Source organism: Schistocerca americana, chromosome 4, assembly GCF_021461395.2.
Source record: "Schistocerca americana isolate TAMUIC-IGC-003095 chromosome 4, iqSchAmer2.1, whole genome shotgun sequence".
In the NCBI taxonomy this organism is placed as follows: domain Eukaryota; kingdom Metazoa; phylum Arthropoda; class Insecta; order Orthoptera; family Acrididae; genus Schistocerca; species Schistocerca americana.
In genome coordinates, this window is record NC_060122.1 from 341,329,622 (window position 1) to 341,352,403 (window position 22,782).

General features: G+C 40.6%; 1 protein-coding gene across 1 annotated transcript in view; it reads left to right on the plus strand.

The window, feature by feature from the left end:
- Nucleotides 1-10,943, plus strand: part of LOC124613886 (trypsin-1-like) — a 43,775-nt gene extending 32,832 nt beyond the window's left edge. The window contains exons 6-7 of the mRNA XM_047142625.1: nucleotides 4,144-4,293; nucleotides 10,050-10,943. Of these exons, the coding sequence (XP_046998581.1) occupies nucleotides 4,144-4,293; nucleotides 10,050-10,202 (303 nt within the window). The 3' untranslated portion in view covers nucleotides 10,203-10,943. The remainder of the gene's footprint in view (nucleotides 1-4,143; nucleotides 4,294-10,049) is intronic.
- The last annotated feature ends 11,839 nt before the right edge of the window (nucleotides 10,944-22,782 follow it).

Sequence of the window (22,782 nt, forward strand, 5' to 3'; positions counted from 1 at the left end):
GTGACGGCGGCGGCATGTCCGCCATGTACAAAAGGTACAGAAGGGGGTAGAAGATGGAGCCTTGGGGCACACCGGCGGAGGGGAAAAAGGTGAAGGAATCCGTGTTATTGATGGTGACGTAGGAAGGACGGTGGGAGAGAAAGGAACCGATCAGACGGACGTAGTTAATCGATCCTCTGCTTCTGGCGGTTATCGTCTGATTAAATGCCAGCACGTAGGCATTCTGTACATTCTCCAGTTGCTGTCTTGTTTTCTAACGGCCATGTACCCCGTATTTCTCTCTTATATATTGCCTGCGTGATGTATGGGGCGGGTGCGTGGCGAGTGCTACAGTTCTCCTAGCTATGGCGAGGTGGTTACTGGCGAACAGTGGCGGCAGTATGGTATCAGCCACTTACTAGGTACATTGTGCTGGAGACGGTTACACATAGATAGGGACCTGGCAGAGTGTTTCAGATAGAGTCAGTCTCTCCTCAGCTGTACAAAATAGCAGTAAATAGCAATGGATGGATGTCATCATTTGTCAGTGTGCTTCCAAAGGCACAAGCAGTAAAGTATTTGTTATTAAGTAATGCATTGTAGAAACTGTTTAACATTTGAAAATACGGAATTTACATGTATCTTAAAATAGAAATATGTTGTCTTTAGTGAAAACCAGACAAAATTGTAAACAGCAGTGGGAGGTGGAGGATTTACAGGAAATGCCCAATACTCTTTTAGCTTACTATAATATTTCTGCCAGCAGAACGATACACCCGTTTTAAAATATACACTAAGGCGTCACACAGTAGTGATGTAACGGTTACGTAGAAGTGTATTTGTTTAAATATCGTTTGTCGTATCTGATCATCATTTGAAGTCTCAGGAATAGCGAATTTGTTGTAAGTAATTCACTGCGGAAACAAATTATTGCACAATATCAGCGTATTAAAAAAAAAAAAAAATCAACTGTAGTAACCAACATCTGTCCATCCCTTCCCGCCCCTTCTCTCTCAGCGTTGCCACACCCACCCCAATTGGTAGTCACCTGTTCTAACCGCGACAGAATTTCTGTTGAGATTGTACACAATACATACGTAAAAGTTTGGTGGAAATCGATCCAGGAGTTTAGAAGGAATTTTTTACGCGTGGTCTAGCCCCTAAACACGCATGTCACGTATATGTAACATATATTTGATATATTTAACACGTATTTCCACATATATTTCACCTGTATCTCTAGCGAATTTCGCCCTGCTGCTTCCTTTCAACAGCTCAATATTTATGACGTCATTCTCCTGAGCTATGTATCTCGTAGGTACAGTCAGCGGCATATGTGGATACTGCACCTTCCTGGCAGCTTAAATCTGTGTGTTGGGCCGAGGCTCGAACTCGAGACGATCGCAGCCTGTGGGCAAGTGACCTACCAACTGAGCTACCCGAACACGACCCACGACCCGTCCTCACAACTGAATTTCCGTCACTAACTTATCTCCTTCCTTCCTTCCTGTCCACGAAGAACAAAGGTCCCTAGTTGGAGAATCCGTCCGGCACACAGTTTTAATCTACGTGGAAGTTTCGTATCAGCGCATTCTCCACTGCAGAATGTAAATTTCTTACTGGACGTGTGGATAAAATTCTGCGAAATCTGTTGCCAACAGAATTAATAGCATGGAAGCAGTAAATTAAAACATCATACGTGATGCAACAATTTTCCCACGCAGTTCAGTGATCAGGACGTCATCGTACTGTGTTTCACACAGTGATATAATTTTGCAGGTGCATTATGTAATGTGCGTGATGCGCCTTTTTTACTGCATGAACATAGAAAAACTATTCCACTTTCATCATTTTGTGGAGGTGTCAGCAGAAAATAAAGTTTCGTAAGAATTTCAAATTACGTGTGAAGTTTTTTGCAAGTCATAAGCGCTTTCATGTCAAATACTGGATGATTAAAATCTGGACACTCACAGGTATTAGGCTACAATACTATTTCACCCTCACCCCATCGCTTTTGTAGGTGGATTGTATTTGCCCTCACAGCGATTCTCTCCAGACGGTAAGTGTTTTGTGTACCCGTTTAGTTGAAATTGGTTCATGTAGGGTAACACGATGCCACGCACAGTTCGTGTAGAGGACCAATATTTTACTGGCATTTTGCAAAACATGCAATGATCTCATAAAGTTATAGAATTTTAGCCACACTCAGTAATGTCCAAGAATCTAACACCGTAAGCTGTGCGAATGTTTGCCGAAATTTTGTGGGTGGGATAAATCTGCTGCAGCCACTCGATGATTCTTTCTTCCTCTCACTACAGCATACAGAACCAGAATGTCAAGGCCCACACATTTTCTCTACTAATAAAAGGAAGAGGATGGGTAGGAGGATCCTGATTCATATTGGTATAAACTTCGAAGAGAAGTCGTATGGTCAATATTGCCTCCCGTGTTCCTACATTCCTCCGGAATCCAAACTGACATTTTCCGCGGTCGGAGTTTACCAGTTTTCCTATTTTTCTGTTAGAAATCTGTGCTACGATATTGTAACCATCGCATTAATTCGATAGCTCTGTAATATTCACATCTGACAGCATTTGCTTTCTTTGGAATTTTGATTATTATATTCTTCTTGAAGTCTGAAGGTAATTCGCCTGTCTCACACATCTTTCACATCAGATGGAAAAATTTTGTGGCTGGCTCTCTGAAGGCCATTAGTAATTCTGATGGAATATTATGTACACCCGGGCCTTGTTTCGACTTAGGTCTTCTCGCAGTATAATATCTTCAACTACGTCTTCTTCTATTTCTATAATACTGACTTCATCTGTCTTGCATGGACCCTCTGTACACTCCTTCCACCTTACAGCTTTCCCTTGTTTGTTTAGGACTGGTTTTCCACCTGAGCTCTGGATATTCATTCACTTGCTTCATATCTAACTGCTTATAGAACAGTCTCTATCGTGTGTCCTTTCAGTTTTCTGCCCACTACTGGTAGTGCTCTGTCTGGAAAATTTGGCCCCCCCACTTTATAATTTTAGCATAGACCTTGTTATAAGACTCAGTATCAATTATTTTATTTTGCACTATATATTATATCCTAGATTGGCAACATTGCTCCACGCAGTCGACTGTCAGGTGTCACTCCACGTGTCCTACACCTTACTATACTCTTCAGCTTGCAGAATTCCGACGGAAGCTTGAAGAACTTCCTAATTGTTTCTCTTGACACTCTCATGTACGCACTTTTCAGTTCTTCCCACGCATACATCACCAAGCTTATGCCAGCGCAGCCTCTGTTTGCGTCATCCAGATAGAACTGTGTGTGCTGCTCCCCGAAATGGGACAAAAAGAAAGTAGTTCCCACATGACACCTTGTAGTATAGTACTTTCAAAACTTAAGTAATTTCTAGTCAGTCTAGATGCTGCATGTATCAAAAATTTGTGTTCATACTAAACATGGAAAAGTCATCCTCTGATTTCCGATGTAATGGAGAGAAGATTTGTCGTTCATTTAAGTTATTTCATTATTTAATGGGGAACAGAATATAGGCACGCAAATGCCACCCAGAGAAATAATAGAGCTATCATTCTTCAATGAGTCACTTACCACACAGAATGGAAGAATTAATGACAAAAATTGCAATCAAAGAAAGATATTGATCTTCACCCACATTCACCTTGTAGCCATTTTTTGAGGGCTCTCGCAATTCACAGAAGATAAATTCGTCCACATTCTTCAGGTTATGTGTAAATAGTAATTAGTTTTACCTTTATTTTTAAATATATGATTATTCTGCTAGTAGCATGAGCAGTGTGACGGACTGAAATCTTGTTTTCTGCAGTAACACTTGAGCAAAGTGAGTGCTTTATAAAGTGTAAATGTCTAACATTTCGCAATTCTCACAGCCAAATTCTGTGCAGATAACGTGTAATCCGACACATTCCACATCATTGAGATGTGAACTGGATTAATATCCCACGTAATATGGAATTAACTGACTAACGTATTGTTAATGGACAAATGATACGTCAAAATCATTTCGTAGATATAAAATTTTATTTTTAGTTCTACGATAGCTTGCATAATGTTTTCGAGTTATGAAGTTTACGAATGTCATTCGTTTTGATAAACTGTTGTGAAACTGGAATGTGTTATTGTTCCAGTCCGAATCTTCAGCTGAAACACTGCGGAAGGCTGACATCCCGGTGTGGTCTGATGCGGACTGCCAGGAGGCGTACGCAGGCTACGAGTACCAGGTTCTAGAGGAGGACATCTGCGCCGGGATGCCTGAAGGAGGCAGGGGGCAATGTAGCGTGAGTTACATTCTTCTGTTTACATATACGTCTACAGAATTTAGTGTGGCTGTTTTCCATAAAAATAAGTTGTTATTGATTAGGTCACGTCATTTTACCCTTCTACTCTTTCAAGAACCTGACGTTTCGACTACTCTGCTGGTACATTCTTCAGGACTGCTCTGATGTCCATGCATGTCTTAACAACACAAAACTCCTAAATATGGTTACAGCGGAAGCGTGGTAACATCGAGTCGTAGAAAGAATATGAGAGAAAATGAAACAACAGAATCAGTCAGAAGAGTTTACTTTCTTCACTGCTTTACGATTATCAACAGCCTATATGGATTTCGAATTTTAGTTGTACGAACATTACAAGTTGAAGCGGCCGTGAAAAATCGATTTATGTACAGTGCGGTATGAGACAGTGTTTAACATGATACTTGCATTGCAGAGGAACGGGAGATTGTCTTCTTTCGCTGTACTAGGTAGTTTTGTCAGTGAAATTCATGGAATATGAGTCACGAAACATATTTTTGAAATGAATGAAAGAATTCGATGTCCGTTGTAAGCTGCATAATGCTTTGTTAAAGGCGTGCTAATATCTAATTTCGGCCGGGAGCCATTATAAAGAACATTTGCTGTGTCATGTATTGCACATCGGGCTACTCACATTATTTTGTAAAGGAATGTGATAAACACGATATGTAATACATGAAATAGCAAACGAGATTGATAATGATTCATGGCCGAAATTAGCTAATAACGCAGTTTTCATAAAGTAAACACACAGAGGCTGTGGATCCCGATGGAAGCAAAATATTTTTGAAAGGTGGTGCTACACAGTTACAATTTGTTTCATGTATATGTAGCTACACCATCAGCGGCTGCCAAAAACTTCATTAAGTCGTTACTAGTTATGGTCTACGCATGCACCACTTCGGGCACTGGTTAAAAAATTTGTTATAGCATTTTACGTTCTGTTCTACATCTACATCTACATCCATACTCCGCAAGCGACCTGACGGTGTGTGGTGGAGGGTACCTTGAGTACCTCCATCGGTTCTCCCTTCTATTCCAGTCTCGTATTGTTTGTGGAAAGAAGAATTGTCGGTATGCTCTGCGTGGGCTCTAATCTTTCTGATTTTATCCTCAGGGTCTCTTCGCGAGATATACGTAGGAGGGAGCAATATACTGCTTGACTCTCTCCTGCAGAGGCTTCCACTGGAGTTTATCTATCATCTGCAACGCTTTCGCGATTACTAAATGATCCTGTAACGAAGCGCGCTGCTCTCCGTTGGATTTTCTCTATCTCTTCTATCAACCCTATCCGGTACGGATCCCACACTGCTGAGCAGTATTCAAGCAGTGGGCGAACAAACGTACTGTAACCTACTTCCTTTGTGTTCGGATTGCATTTCCGTAGGATTCTTCCAATGAATCTCAGTCTGGCATCTGCTTTTCCGACGATCAACTTTATATGATCATTCCATTTTAAACCACTCCTAATGCGTACTCTCAGATAATTTATGGAATTAACTGCTTCCAGTTGCTGACCTGCTATTTTGTAGCTAAATGATAAGGGATCTATCTTTCTATGTATTCGCAGCACATTACACTTGTCTACATTGAGATTCAATTGCCATTCCCTGCACCATGCGTCAATTCGCTGCAGATCCTCCTGCATTTCAGTACAATTTTCCATTGTTACAACCTCTCGATACACCACAGAATCATCTGCAAAAAGCCTCAGTGAACTTCCGATGTCATCCACCACGTCATTTATGTATATTGTGAATAGAAACGGTCCTATGACACTCCCCTGCGGCACACCTGAAATCACTCTTACTTCGGAAGACTTCTCTCCATTGAGAATGACATGCTGGGTTCTGTTATCTAGGAACTCCTCAATCCAATCACACAATTGGTCTGATAGTCCATATGCTCTTACTTTGTTCATTAAACGACTGTGGGGAACTGTATCGAACGCCTTGCGGAAGTCAAGAAACACGACATCTACCTGTGAACCCGTGTCTATGGCCCTCTGAATCTCGTGGACGAATAGCGCGAGCTGGGTTTCACATGACCGTCTATTTCGAAACCCATGCTGATTCCTACAGAGTAGATTTATAGTCTCCAGAAAAGTCATTATACTCGAACATAATACGTGTTCCAAAATTCTACAACTGATAGACGTTAGATGTATAGGTCTATAGTTCTGCACATCTGTTCGACGTCCCTTCTTGAAAACGGGGATGACCTGTGCCCTTTTCTAATCCTTTGGAACGCTACGCTCTTCTAGAGACCTACGGTACATCGCTACAAGAAGGGGGGGCGAGTTCCTCCGCGTACTCTGTGTAAAATCGAACTGGTATCCCATCAGGTCCAGAGGCCTTTCCTGTTTTGAGCGATTTTAATTGTTTCTCTACCCCTCTGTCGTCTATTTCGATATCTACCATTTTGTCATCTGTGCGACAATCTAGAAAAACATTGCATTACATATAGCTGCCTCAGCATTAAAATAAATAGACCAGCATCAGTATTGTTACTAGCGAAATATATCACTGAAGCTTACATATTGTCTTAATATTAAGGCAGTGGTACGTGATGCGTCAGAAAACAAAATGGAAAATAGAGTATTCTGACCAGTTCCAGAAAATGGTCCATGCGTAGAACGAAAGTACTATCAGCTTGTCGAAGTTTTTGACAGCAGTTGATTGTATAGCTAAATAAACATGTTTTTCATCCGTCACGTAATGTCACGTAGTTAGTGTTATCAAAATTATCTACACGAAACAATTAATCTCAGCACACAACACCTGTAAGGAAAAAAAATGCCAATAAATGTGAAGGGGGAATGGTAAGTGAGTAATCGTGGGGATTTTCTATTCACCTCCAGCCTTATAGTATCTACAGTATTCAGTTTAGGTCATTTCCAGATACGAAAAAGGAATGCTGTGTGGCTGCCAAAAAAGAAATAAAGGTTGTAAAGTTTCTAAAAATGCAGTTGTGCATGACTGCCAAAAAAGAAATAAAGATTGTAAAGCTCCGTAAAGTGCACCTATCGTAAATATGCAAACATGATTAATTTCTTCATATGAACAGACGTTATAGAACTATCCCATTCTATTCCAGAGTATATAGAATAAAAAACTGTAATCATAGTTCCAGCTAAGTGTCTTCTTGACATGTACTTGTAAATGTGCATGTGAAGTGGTAGTTGTTTTCATTCCATGTTAATTTCTCTGACTTCTTTCATCTCGCTGTAGACTGTCACTTGCTCTGAACAGAGGAGGAACATTCGCTTGCAGAGTGTTCATTGACGGCCACATTCCTAGTCAGGAGGTAAGAGTGTCGGATCGCTGGTTCTGGTTCCTGGTAGTCATGCCAAGTTTCTTTATGTTGCAGCGGCCTCCCAATTACTCAGTCTTAAGGAAGCTAAATCGTAAGTTAGTTGAAGTAGTTTACTACATGTGGTTCTACAGCCACAAATTTTTGAAAGGAATAATAACTTCCCGCTACTGATTTATGCACAAGCAAAAAATTGCTTTTATTCAATCACTATTGACCATTTTTTGCTTTAATCTATTTTAGAATGTGTCTACACCAAGCTATTTTTGCCTCATGCACACAGAAGTATCAAAAGTAGCATTCGATGTTTGTGTTAAAAAAAACATTAGGACCTGAGAAAAACATTTTGTGCACATTTGAAAATAAGCAGCTTTTACCGTACAATGAGTGCAAGTTGCCTAAGATGTAATAACAGCAAACTGTTCATTATGTGATTTCCGCAGAGGGCTGATCTAAAACGCGCCAGTATTGACCCACAAGCCACTAAAGTGGTATAAATGATAAATCCACGTAACTACACCAGGATAGTGTTGATGAGGCAAACTGTTCACTGACATTCGAAACAGACTTTTCCAAAACCGCATCAGATTTGTCGTCGCTAAATTTCCACCACTGTATGCCCACTTTCGCTACTTGTCGTTTCTTTACGATTGCGTTCCTACGCACTTCATACTATTTTCTTCCATTTCGTACTTGTAGTATTTGATTCTTATACTTAGACTGAAATATTTATTTATTTGTATGTCTCTTCCTCCTGTGGCTTACACAATTCGTGTCTGTTGACATAATTATAATAATTTCTTACTCTTTTTCCCATACAATTCGCTAAATCTATTTTCGTTCCTTTCTTTTAGACCTATTTCCAATTAATTTCAAACATTCATCTCATATAACACATTAGTTCCTATTATATACCATGTTTTCGCTTATCACTTTTACTCGAGCATTGTAGAACGAAAACCTGACCCATGTTCGCTGTAAGTGTTATGTTTAAATTCTGTATCAATGGGTTCTGGAAACTCAGCTGGCCACTTACTGCTTGATCGTATTGATTCCATCACTTATTAACCAAATGCGCTTGTGGTATACCACTATCCTATTGTTTTCTGGACAAAAAGTTTTTCTTCATGCCTATTACTTATCTAAATCCTGTTACTTCTCTAATCCTATTACTTCTCGAACAAGATATTTCATTTTCCGTTTTTTTTAGTTTTCCTATGATATTAAAATTGCGTGTACTCTTAGTCAACAAGTGGAGATGTACCTACGACATATTAACAAATTTAATAATACATATAGCCTCATAAAGTTTTGAACATACAGGCTGTAGTTTGCCGCATTTATAGTATAACCTATGGTCTATAATGATACCAGCTCATCGATAGCTTGTTAGGAGTGTGCAGCTGTGTGTGTTGCAGAAAGTATTAATAGCTGACAACACAACATCAGGTAATGAGCGAATAAACGAGGCAGAAATCAATAACTTTTACGTTATTTAAAAACCACCGCGAGCGTAAGATACAATGTTAAGACACACACAGACATAAACACACACACACACACACACACACACACACACACGCACGCACACGCACATATGCACACACTCACACACACAACCAATGCGGATACAAATAAATTAGATATTTTTAATTCCGGCAACTTGTTTCGATCTGTATGGCCATCTTCAGACCAGAGGCTCAGGTGGCGAAATGAGCCGATACACGCAGCCGTTGTACTGTGAATTCCAGCTTGTGCCTGGAATCTGTGAGTTTGCGTCAGGCACTAGCTGTTACTCACAGAAGCTCTGTGTACTGGCTCATCTCGCCATCTGAGCCTCATTTCTGAAGATAGCCATACACACCGAAACCGATTGCCAAAGTAAAAAATTAATAATTTAGTAGAACCTGAACTGGGTCTTTTGTTAACAAGAAGCAAAAATTGTTGAGTACGCTTCACGACGTACTGGAGTCACGGCCGGATTTAAGGGGTTTAAATGCTGGTACTACTGCCCTGATTCGGTTTTCCTCTGCCATTCATAGTTCGTCATACAGTCGATTTTCTTTGAAGATCTATCGCAGGCTATGCTGCCCCGTGGTCAGTAACAACGAAGTCAAGTAAGGATAAAAATAAACTTCACAGTTAATTCTTCAAGTGTTCAAAAATTTTTTGTTCAGTGGATATTTTCTATCCTGAAATAACGCATTTAAGTCAATAATATGTCTCTTTAATCACGTTCTAGTTTCTGTGACATGTACTCGGTTGGAAGTATCCTGCAAGGTAACTAAAATTACCAATTTCTCCGTATTTTGTGGATGCTCTGTGTGTGCGAGACATGAAATCGTTGAAATGGATCCTCTGAATTATGTCTAATGTAGCATTTCACTTGTAGCATGTTTGATTAACTCATATTTCTCCTTTTTCAGGGAGATGGAGGAGGACCCTTGTTAGTGAACGGAACTCAGATCGGTATAGTCTCGTGGTCCAGGAAACCCTGTGTTACCAAAGGATCTCCTGGCGTGTACGTTGAAGTTTCGTACTACGTCGACTGGATCAAAGAGAAGACAGGGAGAGCTTAAAGAATTCCCACCACTAAATAAATCATGCAACACCGTGAATGTGGTTAAAATTTGATATACACTCTGTAGTTTCCTAATGCAGCACATATTTTGCAATCACATGATGAAATCGGAGAGTTGCACACACTCACACACACACATTTCTTTATGTGATTATGAAATATATGTGCATTACGAAGCTATGAAACTATTTCACTAAATGACAGTGGATAGTTCTGTACATAAACTGAGACTGCGTAGAGCGTAGCTCTTCAATCGAACGGATTGTTTTTTCTTTTTTATTCAGCTTTAAGTACAAGCTGTATATGAAATCTGGCGATATCTGTGATGCGTAATAGTTCATTTTTCTCTGATTTCTTATCACGCCAATCAACGTTATCTTCGTGCCAGTAACGAGTGCTATCTGACTGCAGTGCTGTGTACCATTTAAATACCGCTGTTCGACGGGTAAAAGAGGTTAAAATTTCAAGGGCCTAATTTAGTTCAATAACAAGATTCTAAAATTTATTGTAGTTAATATTTAGAAGTTATTCTTATTATATTTCACAGTTTGCATACTTGTGCTTTTAGAATGGCATTGTGAACTTAGCACGGCACATACGTCGATTGTAGTTGAGTGAAAGCGTCTTCAGATGATGTTAGTTTAACAATATCGGCACATATGTAACACCATAGAAATTTCAGATCTCTTTATTGTGAACGTCTTATGCTTTCACGAATATAAACTCTTAGTTATGAGAAGAAGTATTTTGCTTGGATGTGTGATACGAAATGGCAATGTCCATAGCGTGAAGAACTAATAAGGGCTGAAATATAAACCGCTGATGACACAATTTGTGCAAAACAAACATGGTGATTCTTCACACATACATTTCGTGTAACGCTTAGGACAGAAAATTGTCAGTTGTTATTTATCCAGATATCATTTTGCAGTGGTATTAGGAACAACAACAACAACAACATCAACAATAGGAAACACAGCTGCTTGCTCTTATCTTCGTGATAGACATAAAAGAAATACAACTTAAAATCATACATGCATTCATATAACTACTACCTATAGATATAGTTACAGATGTAGTTGAGTATCCAATGCTCCTTCGGAAATTAGTTAATAACACTAAAACTACGTTACAATAGAATCAATCTCTCTCTTTGCAGCGGGATGCACTGTTTTCCAACTTTCTCACAGACTGAAAGTCTCCCCTGGACCATGGTATGAACCAAAATCTTGCCTTTAAGGCACAACGCCATCGCCTACCAAGCTACTTTTTCCTTTCTCTCTAGTTTTTGGACATGCTGCCTCTTCTTGATCCCTTCCCTTTAGGTCACCATTTATCGCTGCTATACTCTTTTACAGGGTGTTCTCCACATCAGTGATTTAGCACATAGTCCTTGATATGCATCGTGTTTTGCCTTACGTCCCAAGAATGTTTGATAGATTAAACCTAAACGAGATATTTAATCACTGTGAAACTTCCTGGCAGATTAATACTGTGTGCCGGACCGAGACTCGAACTCGGGACCTTTGCCTTTCGCGAGCAAGTGCTCTACCAACTGAGCTACCCAAGCACGACTCACGCTCCGTCCTCACAGCCTTAATTCTGCCAGTACCTCGCCTCCTACCTTCCAAACTTAACAGAAGCTCTCCTTATCCTCGCAGGAAGGCTTCTGTTAAGTTTGGAAGGTAGGAACCGAGGCACCGGTAGAATTACAGCTGTGAGGATGGGTCATGATTCATGCTTGGGTAGCTCACTTGGTAGAGCACTTGCCCGCGGAAGGCAAAGGTCCCGAGTTCGAGTCTTGGTCCGGCACACAGTTTTAGTCTGCCAAGAAGTTTCATATCAGCGCACACTCCGCTGCAGAGTGAAAATCTCATCCTGGATTTAATGACTGTGGTAGGTAAATAACATTTGTTTCATGGCTATCTCTCCTTGGACCCTCTTCATTGTGGAAGGAAGTAAATGGAGAGAGCAACTGCGCCTAACTGCTTAAAACGACGTTTACAGTAGTAACACCCGTTTATAAAGGTGTTAATAACGTTCTAATCTATAATTAAAAACCATTCCCTCCCTATTTTCCTAAAAATATTTGAAAAAATAGGTTAAAAATATTGGCTATTTTTCTGCAAATAATCTTATAACAACAACTCGTTTTGATTTCTGTAAAGCATTCTGTACTGAGCAAGCAATATACAAGCTGAAGAACTCAGTTATAATAAAAATAAACAAGAGAAATTACCCTTTGATAGTTTCTATGATCTTGCCAAGGCGTTTGATTGTGTATATTAAAAAAATGTGTAAGGGAAGCTAAATGGGACATCATTACACGCTATCCCCTTGTATGGGTGAACTCTTATCCTAACACTACAAAATGCAGGGTAACATTAGTAGACTACAAGACCGGGAAAAGATTAAATCTACAGTGATGTCGCATTAAATATGATGTGTAGCAGGGTTAAGTGCTGGTCCTGCTGTAGACATGCACACATGACTTACTATACCTTTCCCAAGGCGCTGTTGGGCTGTATACGTTGGTCACTTGGGTTTTCCTTTACTGCTATGAACACCTGCATGCGTCCTGAGACACTGACCTCTCACAGTTGTGGACAAGTTACTTCCATATCTCCGTGGATGACAAAGTTAGAGTATTTGTCTCAAAACATAGGCCCCTGATTGCGTGCTATCATTTGCAGGAAACTTCCTTTGGATTCTTGAAACGTTTATGAGATTTTACGATTTTTATGACTACATGATTCACGATGTGCAACGGTTCTCAAAACCGAATGATAAGTATTTCATAGCAGTCGACATGTCTACATGGATATAACTGGCAGTGTCGCACGCGATCGTCCGTCTGATATAAAACCCAACAGATCGAGAACGAAATGAGGTATTGTTCTGATTTCGACTTTACGTAAAATTTAGATATCTTATCTACATCTACATCGACATCTACATCACTCTCTACAGTGTATCAACTAAAATCGACCATACCTAAAGCTTATGCAATGGATATTCACCTCTTTAAACTCTTTAAAATTTCGTGCAATGTTTCACTTCCTTTGATACAGCGCAGTTTGTATCAAGAATAAAGGAAATAAATTTAGTTCTCTGTTGAGTTAAGGTATCAGACTATAATATGTGCAAAAATAAAGTTTTTCACCCGATAATTTTCGAAAAACCGGGTGATAAATCTTTCATGTCCGCCAGAATGAGATTTGGCAAGAGGTATAGCCGTATCAAAAGCCGCCCTCGACACGGATTGGAGAGAGCACATTTGTAGCAGCGAAAGGGTTAAATGACCGAAACACACCCATACCAATCTCAGCCATGAGCATAATATGAATACAAATGATTCATAGCCAACAGTTTAATCACTGATTTTACAAAGCATCCTATTATGCTATTTCAGACGATTAAAAATGTCTTTCAGGTACAAGTAGTAGAAATCTATGAGTAGTGAATAGATGATGCTCCGTGTGTGACTTTCTTGTGGATTCATATGAATAATAAACTGAGATGGTACCGGAATATGCATGAGTTAACTAGAAAGCTCAGTTCTGCATGCCCTACATTTACAAATACCTCTCATTATATTGCCCTGCATACAAGATTCCCAGTGTATTCTGCATACTCACTGCTACAGTACGGAATACTCTTCTGACAAAAGTTAATTTAGGATACGTTGTGCAATACACTACCCTAAAACTACAAGTAAAAGTAATTTTCATGTCGACTGTACATCCCTTTCGCGATTCAGAATAGAATTTCATAATATGTTGCAACAGTCTACAACAGGTTTCAGGTAATCATCAAGCAAGAAATTAAAAATTTCCTAATATTCAAAAAGTAAGTAAAGGGATATCACATTAGCCACTACTTCCACAATTTATTGGAATATTTCGACTCAGGCATGTAAGTTCTGCTTAACTAACTTTTTATTAAATAGACCTTGACGTAGTCCGTTTGTAGCAGCTGATAATTGTGTGTAGTTACATAAACGCTTTGTACAAAGTATTATATAAACCAACAGTTGAGTAATGTGACTGAAAATGGTTCAAATGGCTCTGAGCACTATGACACTTAACATCTGATGTCATCAGTCCCCTAGAATTTAGAACTACTTAAACCTAACTAACCTAAGGACATCGCACACATCCACGACCGAGGCAGGCTTCGAACCTGCGACCATAGAAGTCGCGTGGTTCCGGACGGAAGTGGCTAGAACCGCTCAGCCACCGTGGCCGGCATAATGTGACTGAACTATTGAAGTTGCCAATAACATGAAACGCTTCCAAGAGTGAGACTGCTTATTAGCTCTGTACAAGTCATCCACTCTGGGTAGGAAACCACTACTATTTTTATAGGATAGATGGCCTGTCGATCTGTGGGGCGTTATTAGTTATTGCTAGTTTTATTGCTCACTATACATCTTGTAGCTGTAGCCTCAGCAACAACCAGTTTCTGCATAGGCTGTAATGGAATCCGCTGTCATCAGTGGAAGCCTAAAGGCTGCCTGGAGGTTTCTGCGCCAGTCCATAGCATAGGCTGGCCACTCATGGTCAATCATAATTAGTACACATTTATTCAACACTAAACTTCTATTAAATATTCCTAATATGCCAATTCCTACCATCTGAAATGGTATTTCTGATTCTAGAAACCTATGGAGCTGTATTCTGTGGTGACTGAACTGTAAACATTGAGTACGTGGGATGCTGTTTCTGATATGCTTTTCCACATCACCATGTGCTTTTCACCGAAATATTTCTGTAATTCATCTATCAGTCGCTATTTTACATCCATGTCCCAACAGCACATGGTCAAATGGCTTTCATAACATTTCGCTTTGGAGTGCTGCAGAAATGAAGACATGTGTTCTACATTTTATTGACCTACACAGTAAACATTCATGCATTAGAAAGTGTGGCTACTTCCTGTAGAACTGGCATTTTTTGTCAGCTGCTTGTGCCTTCCTTCACTCTGTCAGAACAACCTATGTACTTGTAACACTATGATTTTTCTTCTAAGTGTTTCCACTTTTGTTTGCTGAATTTCAGGCTTGTAAACTACTTCGTATCAAAAATCACCTCAGTGCCGATCCTGTCTGTTAACATGAAGGGTCTGCAGTCCCAGTAACCACTTCAAGAATTCATGATAGAAAACTAATTTAAATTTATGACCATGTAGCTAACAGCAGAAACACAAAATACTGTATATTGAAACACCTCTCTTTTCGCTGTAGAACTGTTGTGCTCAGCCCTATTCAGCTGACATCGTGCATATGCTGCTGGATAATCCTTTCCATATACGTTTTGGCTCGAAATGGTACCTAAGGCATTGTTATTTGCATCACATGATAGTACAAATGCTTTCGTAAAATCAAGGAAAAGCACTATAGGATCGTATTTCTGTGTCTCCTTTATATTTTGAAATGTTGTTTGACATTCTGATGTAACACCTTTCTTCAGTAATCTAATCAATGGCTGTGCAAATTTATTGGCACCGCAACCTGATCATTTATGTTCCTTACATGTGCTGTAATCCTTTGTATAAAAGAATACCTCTTGTTCAGAATGTCATTATTTGATAGTAGTTTTGCCAGACATAAAACTTGCTACAGTACATTGACATCTGCTCTAACCCAAATTAACTTACATGAGCTTGTCAGTACTCTGTTATGTGAAACAAGCTTTAATAGCCTTGTATACAGTTTGTTTGGCATTACCTTAGAAATGGGTGTACCTTTCACATAGAAACATCAGAAACTGATGTACCCATTGATAACAAATGCTTGTTGTGTTCAACTGTTTGTTGCAAAGATCGATTTTAGTATGATACGTAACCAGAAAGTCTACTGCAGAAAATACTTGTCCCACAGTTGGAAACACTTCCATTTGCTCACGAAAATTTGTATTTCCTGCGTTATTCGAGCTGTGTAGTGCCTACAGAATTTATATTATTATCTTGTAGTGCATGCAGTCTGTATCTTGGAGTGTTCAGTCTCCTCTTGCTCACAAAGTCCAGCCTCACAACCGATTACATGCATCTCTGTTTCCACTTGAAATCTACACTTTTTGTTATTTACCCAAGCTATCAAGCAACAATCCATCTTTGTGTGTGCTCTCATAATGCTGTTTTTACAGGGAATGCTGTCTCATAGATGGGACATTCCTTCTGGTGCTTAACGCCTTATTTTCTTGGTGTGCTTGATCCGTTTCCTGAATGTACATTCCTGAGTCTTATGCTCGATTGTAGTATTATGGCTGGCGACATTGTGCCTTCAAACAATATAAACATTCTTTACCAGACAAATATAATCTCTGGTCATAATGATTTTTTTGTTGTATTGTGTACTGATTGCAAATGGATCCTGCAGCTAAATCACCAGGGTATCCCATACGCATTGGCCGTGAAAGAGTGGGGGGAATTTCTGTTAAGAAATGCCCAATGCTCCGTTCTCTACTTCCCTGAACATGACCCTATCCGCATCTGGATTTTACGTGACCTGTCAAACCACAAACTCTAGAATGTGTGGGAAGGAGATACCTCTCATGACTCTCTTACACTGAAACAAATATACTGATTCACTTGGCGGTCTAAAAGTTACTTTCCAGTCCTATTCTGGATATGGCAAAAATATAATTTTCTATGAACAAGTGACAGTGCTTTTTTCTGATTCATCCGATGGACCTAATGCAAACGCTGGTTGCTGACAAGCCTCTGTCGCCTCTGTTGGTGTGTTGGGTCATAACAACTTTCAGGGTTGAAGTCCTTCTTAGGCTTGTCCAACACTTATTTCCACCAAGTGTACAGTGATGTTGGGGTCGACTGCTTCTGGTATCCAGTTTGTAACAGTCAACCCACATCCGAACTGTAAAGTAGTACTATTTTTCAGGATATGTGGCCTGAAGACCTGTAAAACGTCGTTTGATGGAAATAAAACCAGATTAGTGGATACTCATTTTATTGTTCAATATACATCTCTGGAGCTGTGGCTTCAGCGACAGCCAGTTTTTGGGTCAGTCATAGTGGAATCTGCTGTCATTAGTGGCAGACTACAGGCTCTCAATTGGTCGCTGCATCGACCTGTAGCATAGGCGTGCGACTCTTCGCCTGGCAGGTTGCACCCACGCCGATCCGTAGGCGCTACCTGGGTGGCAGATCCACTGCAAAGTTGACAGGGAGAGCTCAGTCCCTCTCTGGTCCCTCCTTGTATTGCCCCGTCAGGTGGACCATAGTTTTGGGTGACGTGAAGTCTGATGTCTTGATGTTCGCTGATTCTGGATGACCAGTTTGGTGGGCGCTCTAGTCTGTATGATGCCAGAGTATCACAGCGGCTTATGTCAGGAACTGGAATGGTTTAGTTGATCCACGGACTACCCATCAGTGACAGTTTCTAGTCCTGGAATCCAGCTTCATGCTCACAGAGGTGCTGTAGTTATGACAGGCAGTGAGAGTATGACTGGCAAGTGTGATAATACTCGAACAATTTAACGCAAGATGTTACAATACAATAATCAGAGAACCCAATTCAAACAACACGTAGGGCGTTGATCCTACAGATAGAGTGCCGCTAGTGCAGCTGGTCAGGTAATTTACTGAAAGGAGGAGAGGCTTTGCCATATGACGTCATTCGTAATAAGTGGATCGGTCCAATTTATTACGAGTGGAGAGCGGTCTCTAGTTCTGCTACATTTAATTCAGGGATTTGTTTCAGTACCATAACTGAACCATCAGGTCCCTGACAGGAGCTATTGCGTCCTATCTAGTGCACCTTCTTTATGTTTGTTTGGTGTGCTCTTGCCTTGCGCTTTTATGTTGAGCTCATTCTCTCTCACAAACAGAAGCGTCGATGTCACTCTTTCGTTGACTGACTAACCGTGTCGAATTGTTTACGCCTTGCAGACAGCTTTATTGACACCTCCATGCCGAGCTGTGGGGACTTACAGTCTTTTTCCCTCCCATTCCCGTACTATCTCGATATGTAACCGATCATTATAAGAGTCCTCGGTCAGGGCTGGAACACAACTTTCACTAATCTGTTGCCTACGAGAAACATCATAGTAAATTCGTCTCTTAGTAAGGTAGTCTGTCCCGTAAATCCACAAGCTATTCTCTGTGGCTACCCATGTAATCAGAAGATAGAGGATTACTAGTAGAAGAGTTGACAATTTGCGACACTAAATATTTTATTCTATTCTCTAACAAAATCAACTGTCACGGAAATTTCCAAGAGATCGCTGGAACAATAAATGTTCACTATTATCATCCGTGGCACCATGAATATTGACGAATGATCATTTAATAATTGTGTATCCGTGCATGACAGTCATACTGTTGCAAATTTGTACACTTCTCACTAAAAATCTTGTTCATAAGAACACATGATTCTTTTTAGTCGGTGCGTCTTTCTACTGACTGATTGTAGAATCTCATGAACGGTACACACAAAAAACTGCCTGTAGCAGTTTGCGCCATTTTCTAATTTTTGTTGTTGTTAGACAGGAGGCTGTGTCTTGCACTACATACTGTGTAACAAATCTAAGATATGACGTTTTCGAAACCCTATAACTTCCTCCCATAAGTATGAACTTTAACTTACGGATGCCTACAGCGCCCTGCAATCTAACCCTCGGGCTAGGCGATGCTTCGAACTACAAGGAACACAAGGGAAAAAAGGGCTACAGCTCACAAGGAAAACTCCCCATCGCACTTCCCTCCCCCGCCCCCCTCCACCCCTCTCCCTTTAAATTTAGTGGTAAGAGGCCCAGTGGACAGCACGTCAAAAACTAAACACATATAAATCATGAAAACAGGAAGATGGTGTACTGAACTGTAAAAAAAAAAAAAAAAAAAAATAGAAACAGTCAAAGAACAAAAAGTGCAACATTGAGGGAACAAAAGAACCGACGGTTCGGGGTAAAGTGGTCACAGTTAGACTGCAAATCGGGAGAATCGTCTTCACAGCTCCCTCGTACCTTTTCTTCGGGCACTGTTTGCTGTATTCAAATTATTTTGTGTCGTGGTGTGACGTCAGTTTACAACAGCGATATGTAAGGAAGGGATTTATAATGAACATTGATTTTGCAGAACTACTCTGTTAGCAGCCGAAAGAAATGGGCTTTCGAATGGGAAGCGCAAACCTATGATGTCAAGGCGACAAATCAAGCGAATCCTCCACCGGCATTAGGGATAGTATATAGTACCTAATTTGTACGCCTCGTGAGTGAGTGAGATATGACTCTTTGTCCTTTTGAGGTGTTTGTTCAAATGTGTATGTGATCACTCCCAAGGAAATAATGAAAACGTAATAGTTTGTCACATAACCTGCAACAAATGAATGCAACAATTTCAAAATCATACAGTTGCTCTGTGCTCTATCACAACATGGGGTTTTAACGTTTTTGAAGTAGCGATCCGTTTCGTAAGTTTTGATTCTTGAATTCCTTTGTTGTAACATAGTTCACATCCGTTTATTCGTTGTTTTCATTTCTGTGACACGTTTATATGGTATCTAGCCTTCTCTCACTATTCATCACATTTACTTGCGACGGTAATGTATTGATACCACATGACTCATATTTTATAACCAATGTGTAGTACGACAGCTTCCAAGGCTACAGAAAGAGAAGAAACATTTCAATGATCGAATGGATAGTTCATAAAATTGTGAAAACAGTGGCACGAAGGGATATTTCGAAACCGGCTCTCCGCTGTCGCATTTCAATACGATGACCACGACGCCCTGTCTGCTACACTGCCCTAAATTTTGCACTTGGTAAGCTTGGACCATTCACTCTTTTTATTTTGCTTTTTTCTCGTAATTCAGAACGCCTTCTTTCCGTTTTCATGCTTGATCTGTATTCAGTTTTTGACGGGCTATCCTCTGGGCCATCTTACCACAAAATCTGAAGGGGTGCAATGGGGTGGGTTCCTCGTCAGGATAGCATTGAGGAGTAAGATTGGTTAATCACGTCACATTGACACCAAATTTCACTACCCTTTGCCCAAAACCACTGTCGGCGTGCCACAATGTACTAAGGTCGCCACAGCACCCCATATTAAAATTTAATCTTTTCTTTTAATGCCTCTGTGACTGAGGTCATAATGGCGACACCCAGTGTTGAAATCACGCGGTTGTCTTATAGGCGTTCGAGTAAATCATTTCAGACACACTGCCACTCAGAATCGACGTTGAAAGGACTCAGGTGGTGACACAAAAGGGCATCTTTGAAACTACTTCTTTCTCTAGGTCGTTGATTCTCACACATTTCGCGGTCGAAGACGAAAGTGCGATGAGCAACAGAAAGAAGTTCTTGACAACCTTTGACACACGTTTGTTACCCTCGGAGGTTTCAACCCTTTTCTAAGGACACTGTGGAGCTGCATCACGATTGAATGTGATCAATACCCTTAGTGACATCTACTCACCTTTGCTGAGCGCATTAGAAATGTAGCTCCAGAAATTTTGACACCAATTCAGCCTGGCAGATGCTGTAGGGCCTGAGGATTAGGCAACCCCGTTGCTTGGGTGGGGCTTGCCTACCACTGTGGTCTTTTTTCGCACACGACGACACCCTGATGTCTGAAGTGTCACCGAGCCCAAGAGTGGCATCACAGATCGCCATGCTTCAGCACCATTACAGAGGAAAGTTGTAGGCACCTTTGAGACAAATTTCAAACTTATGCTTCGCAATGGGAGGCAATAATGAGGCTTCGAAAAAGTGATCCTTTAATTCTGTTGTTCAGGGTATATTATTGAGCGACTCTCTCAGGTACTGGAACCTTTAAGCGAGTATTGGTTGCAGGTGGCCTATCTAATGGCTCCCAGGAACAACAAAAACGGATTGAGAGATATAACGCTACATTAAAAGCTTAAGACAATAAGACATACATTATAGTTCGAAACTGCTTGTTTTTCTTCAGACAGGGTGAAATTCGCTAGAGATACTGATGGAATAGAGGGTAATTTTTCCACCCTGTACAGATTCTAGGAATTGATCGATGAGAGAATACGGAACAAAAAACGATTAATGAACTAATTTCCGTAAATGAATGGTTTCCACGGTAGAGACAGTTTATTCAGTTATACATTATTATTGAGACTGCGGTCTAATACGCACTGTACCACGCAGCCACAGTTACAGCATGTGCTGAAAATGGTTTCCATGTGCCTGAACGTATGTGCTTCCGCGCATTAGCATGTTCTGTCTCTCACGTGCACATCGGCTGGGCTGCATCCGAAAGTGTCAAAGTCAGCATGAATATGCTGCTCCAGTCGGACATCAACGCCGAAGTGCGATGGAACAACATCAAATGTAGCCGCCACATAACCGTTCGAATTATCAATGGCACCTAATCCAGCAGGGGAGCAAAGTCACCCGCAAGAAACGCCGATAGTTCCGGCCTGTTAAGTAACGTGTAAGGAACACTGGCTCCAAAATACGATCGCCAATTATCCCGGCCCGCTCATTCCGGCAGCACAGATGCTGATGATTCACTGTCACCATACCATGGCTGTCCTGCCTGTTATCCCACAGAAGACTACTATGAAAGTTGAAGATATCACTCCGCTTAAAGGTGGCTTCATCTGTGAATAGGATGCCTGACACAAATCCGGAATCGTGATTTCCTGGTGAAGAAACCAGTGACAATGCTATTCTCGATGTGGAAAATCTATACTAGTAAGCCTTGAACACGCTGTAAATGGTAAGGGTGGTAACATTTGTCATGGAGAGTGTTTCACACGACCGTCTGGCTTACCCCTGTACTGGCGGATCAACTGCCTGGTACTGACACTGTGGTCATTTCCCACAGTGTTTAACGGATGTTCCTCCAACTCTGGCGTCCGAGCATTTCTCGTACATCCTTCATGATTTCCTGCTTCCTGAAACAACCCTGTCTCAGACAAACGGCGAAACACTGTAGCAAATAATGAATGCTGTAGTTGTTGTCGGCGGGGATATGTCTCCTGATACAACCTTGCTGCCTACCGCCCGTTGCCGCTTAATTTCTCGTACGTAAACACCATGTCAGCAAGATCTCGGTTAGAATACGGAACCATTGTGTGCAAGACTGTATTCCATCCTCTGCAATGTGAGTCAGCAAGAGAAGTTAATCACATACAACCCACTTAGTAATTATTATGACAGAAGAGGGTGCTAGGGCATGACTTATGAGGAACAATACCACCCTCTAAAAGGAAATGCTACATACTGTAACTGTGGCTGGATGGTGCAGAGCGTATTAGACAGCAGTCTCTGTAACAAAGTATGGTTGAATAAATTGTCTCTACCATGGAAACCTTACAGTTATGGACATAAGTACATTAGACCATCTTTTGTTCCGTATCCTCTCATCGATCAGTCCCTACAGTTTATATTTGATGGAAAAAATCAACCTGTAAATGTAGATATTGGGATGAAAAGCATGAAGCATATGCGAAATATTTATCACATGTGTGTATGCCGGCAAAGCCATGGGTAAAAAGCTCCTTCTAAACCAGTGGATAGATTTCAAGCAAACTTGGTACACATATTACTATGTGTAAAGAAATAATGTGGGGATAACAACCA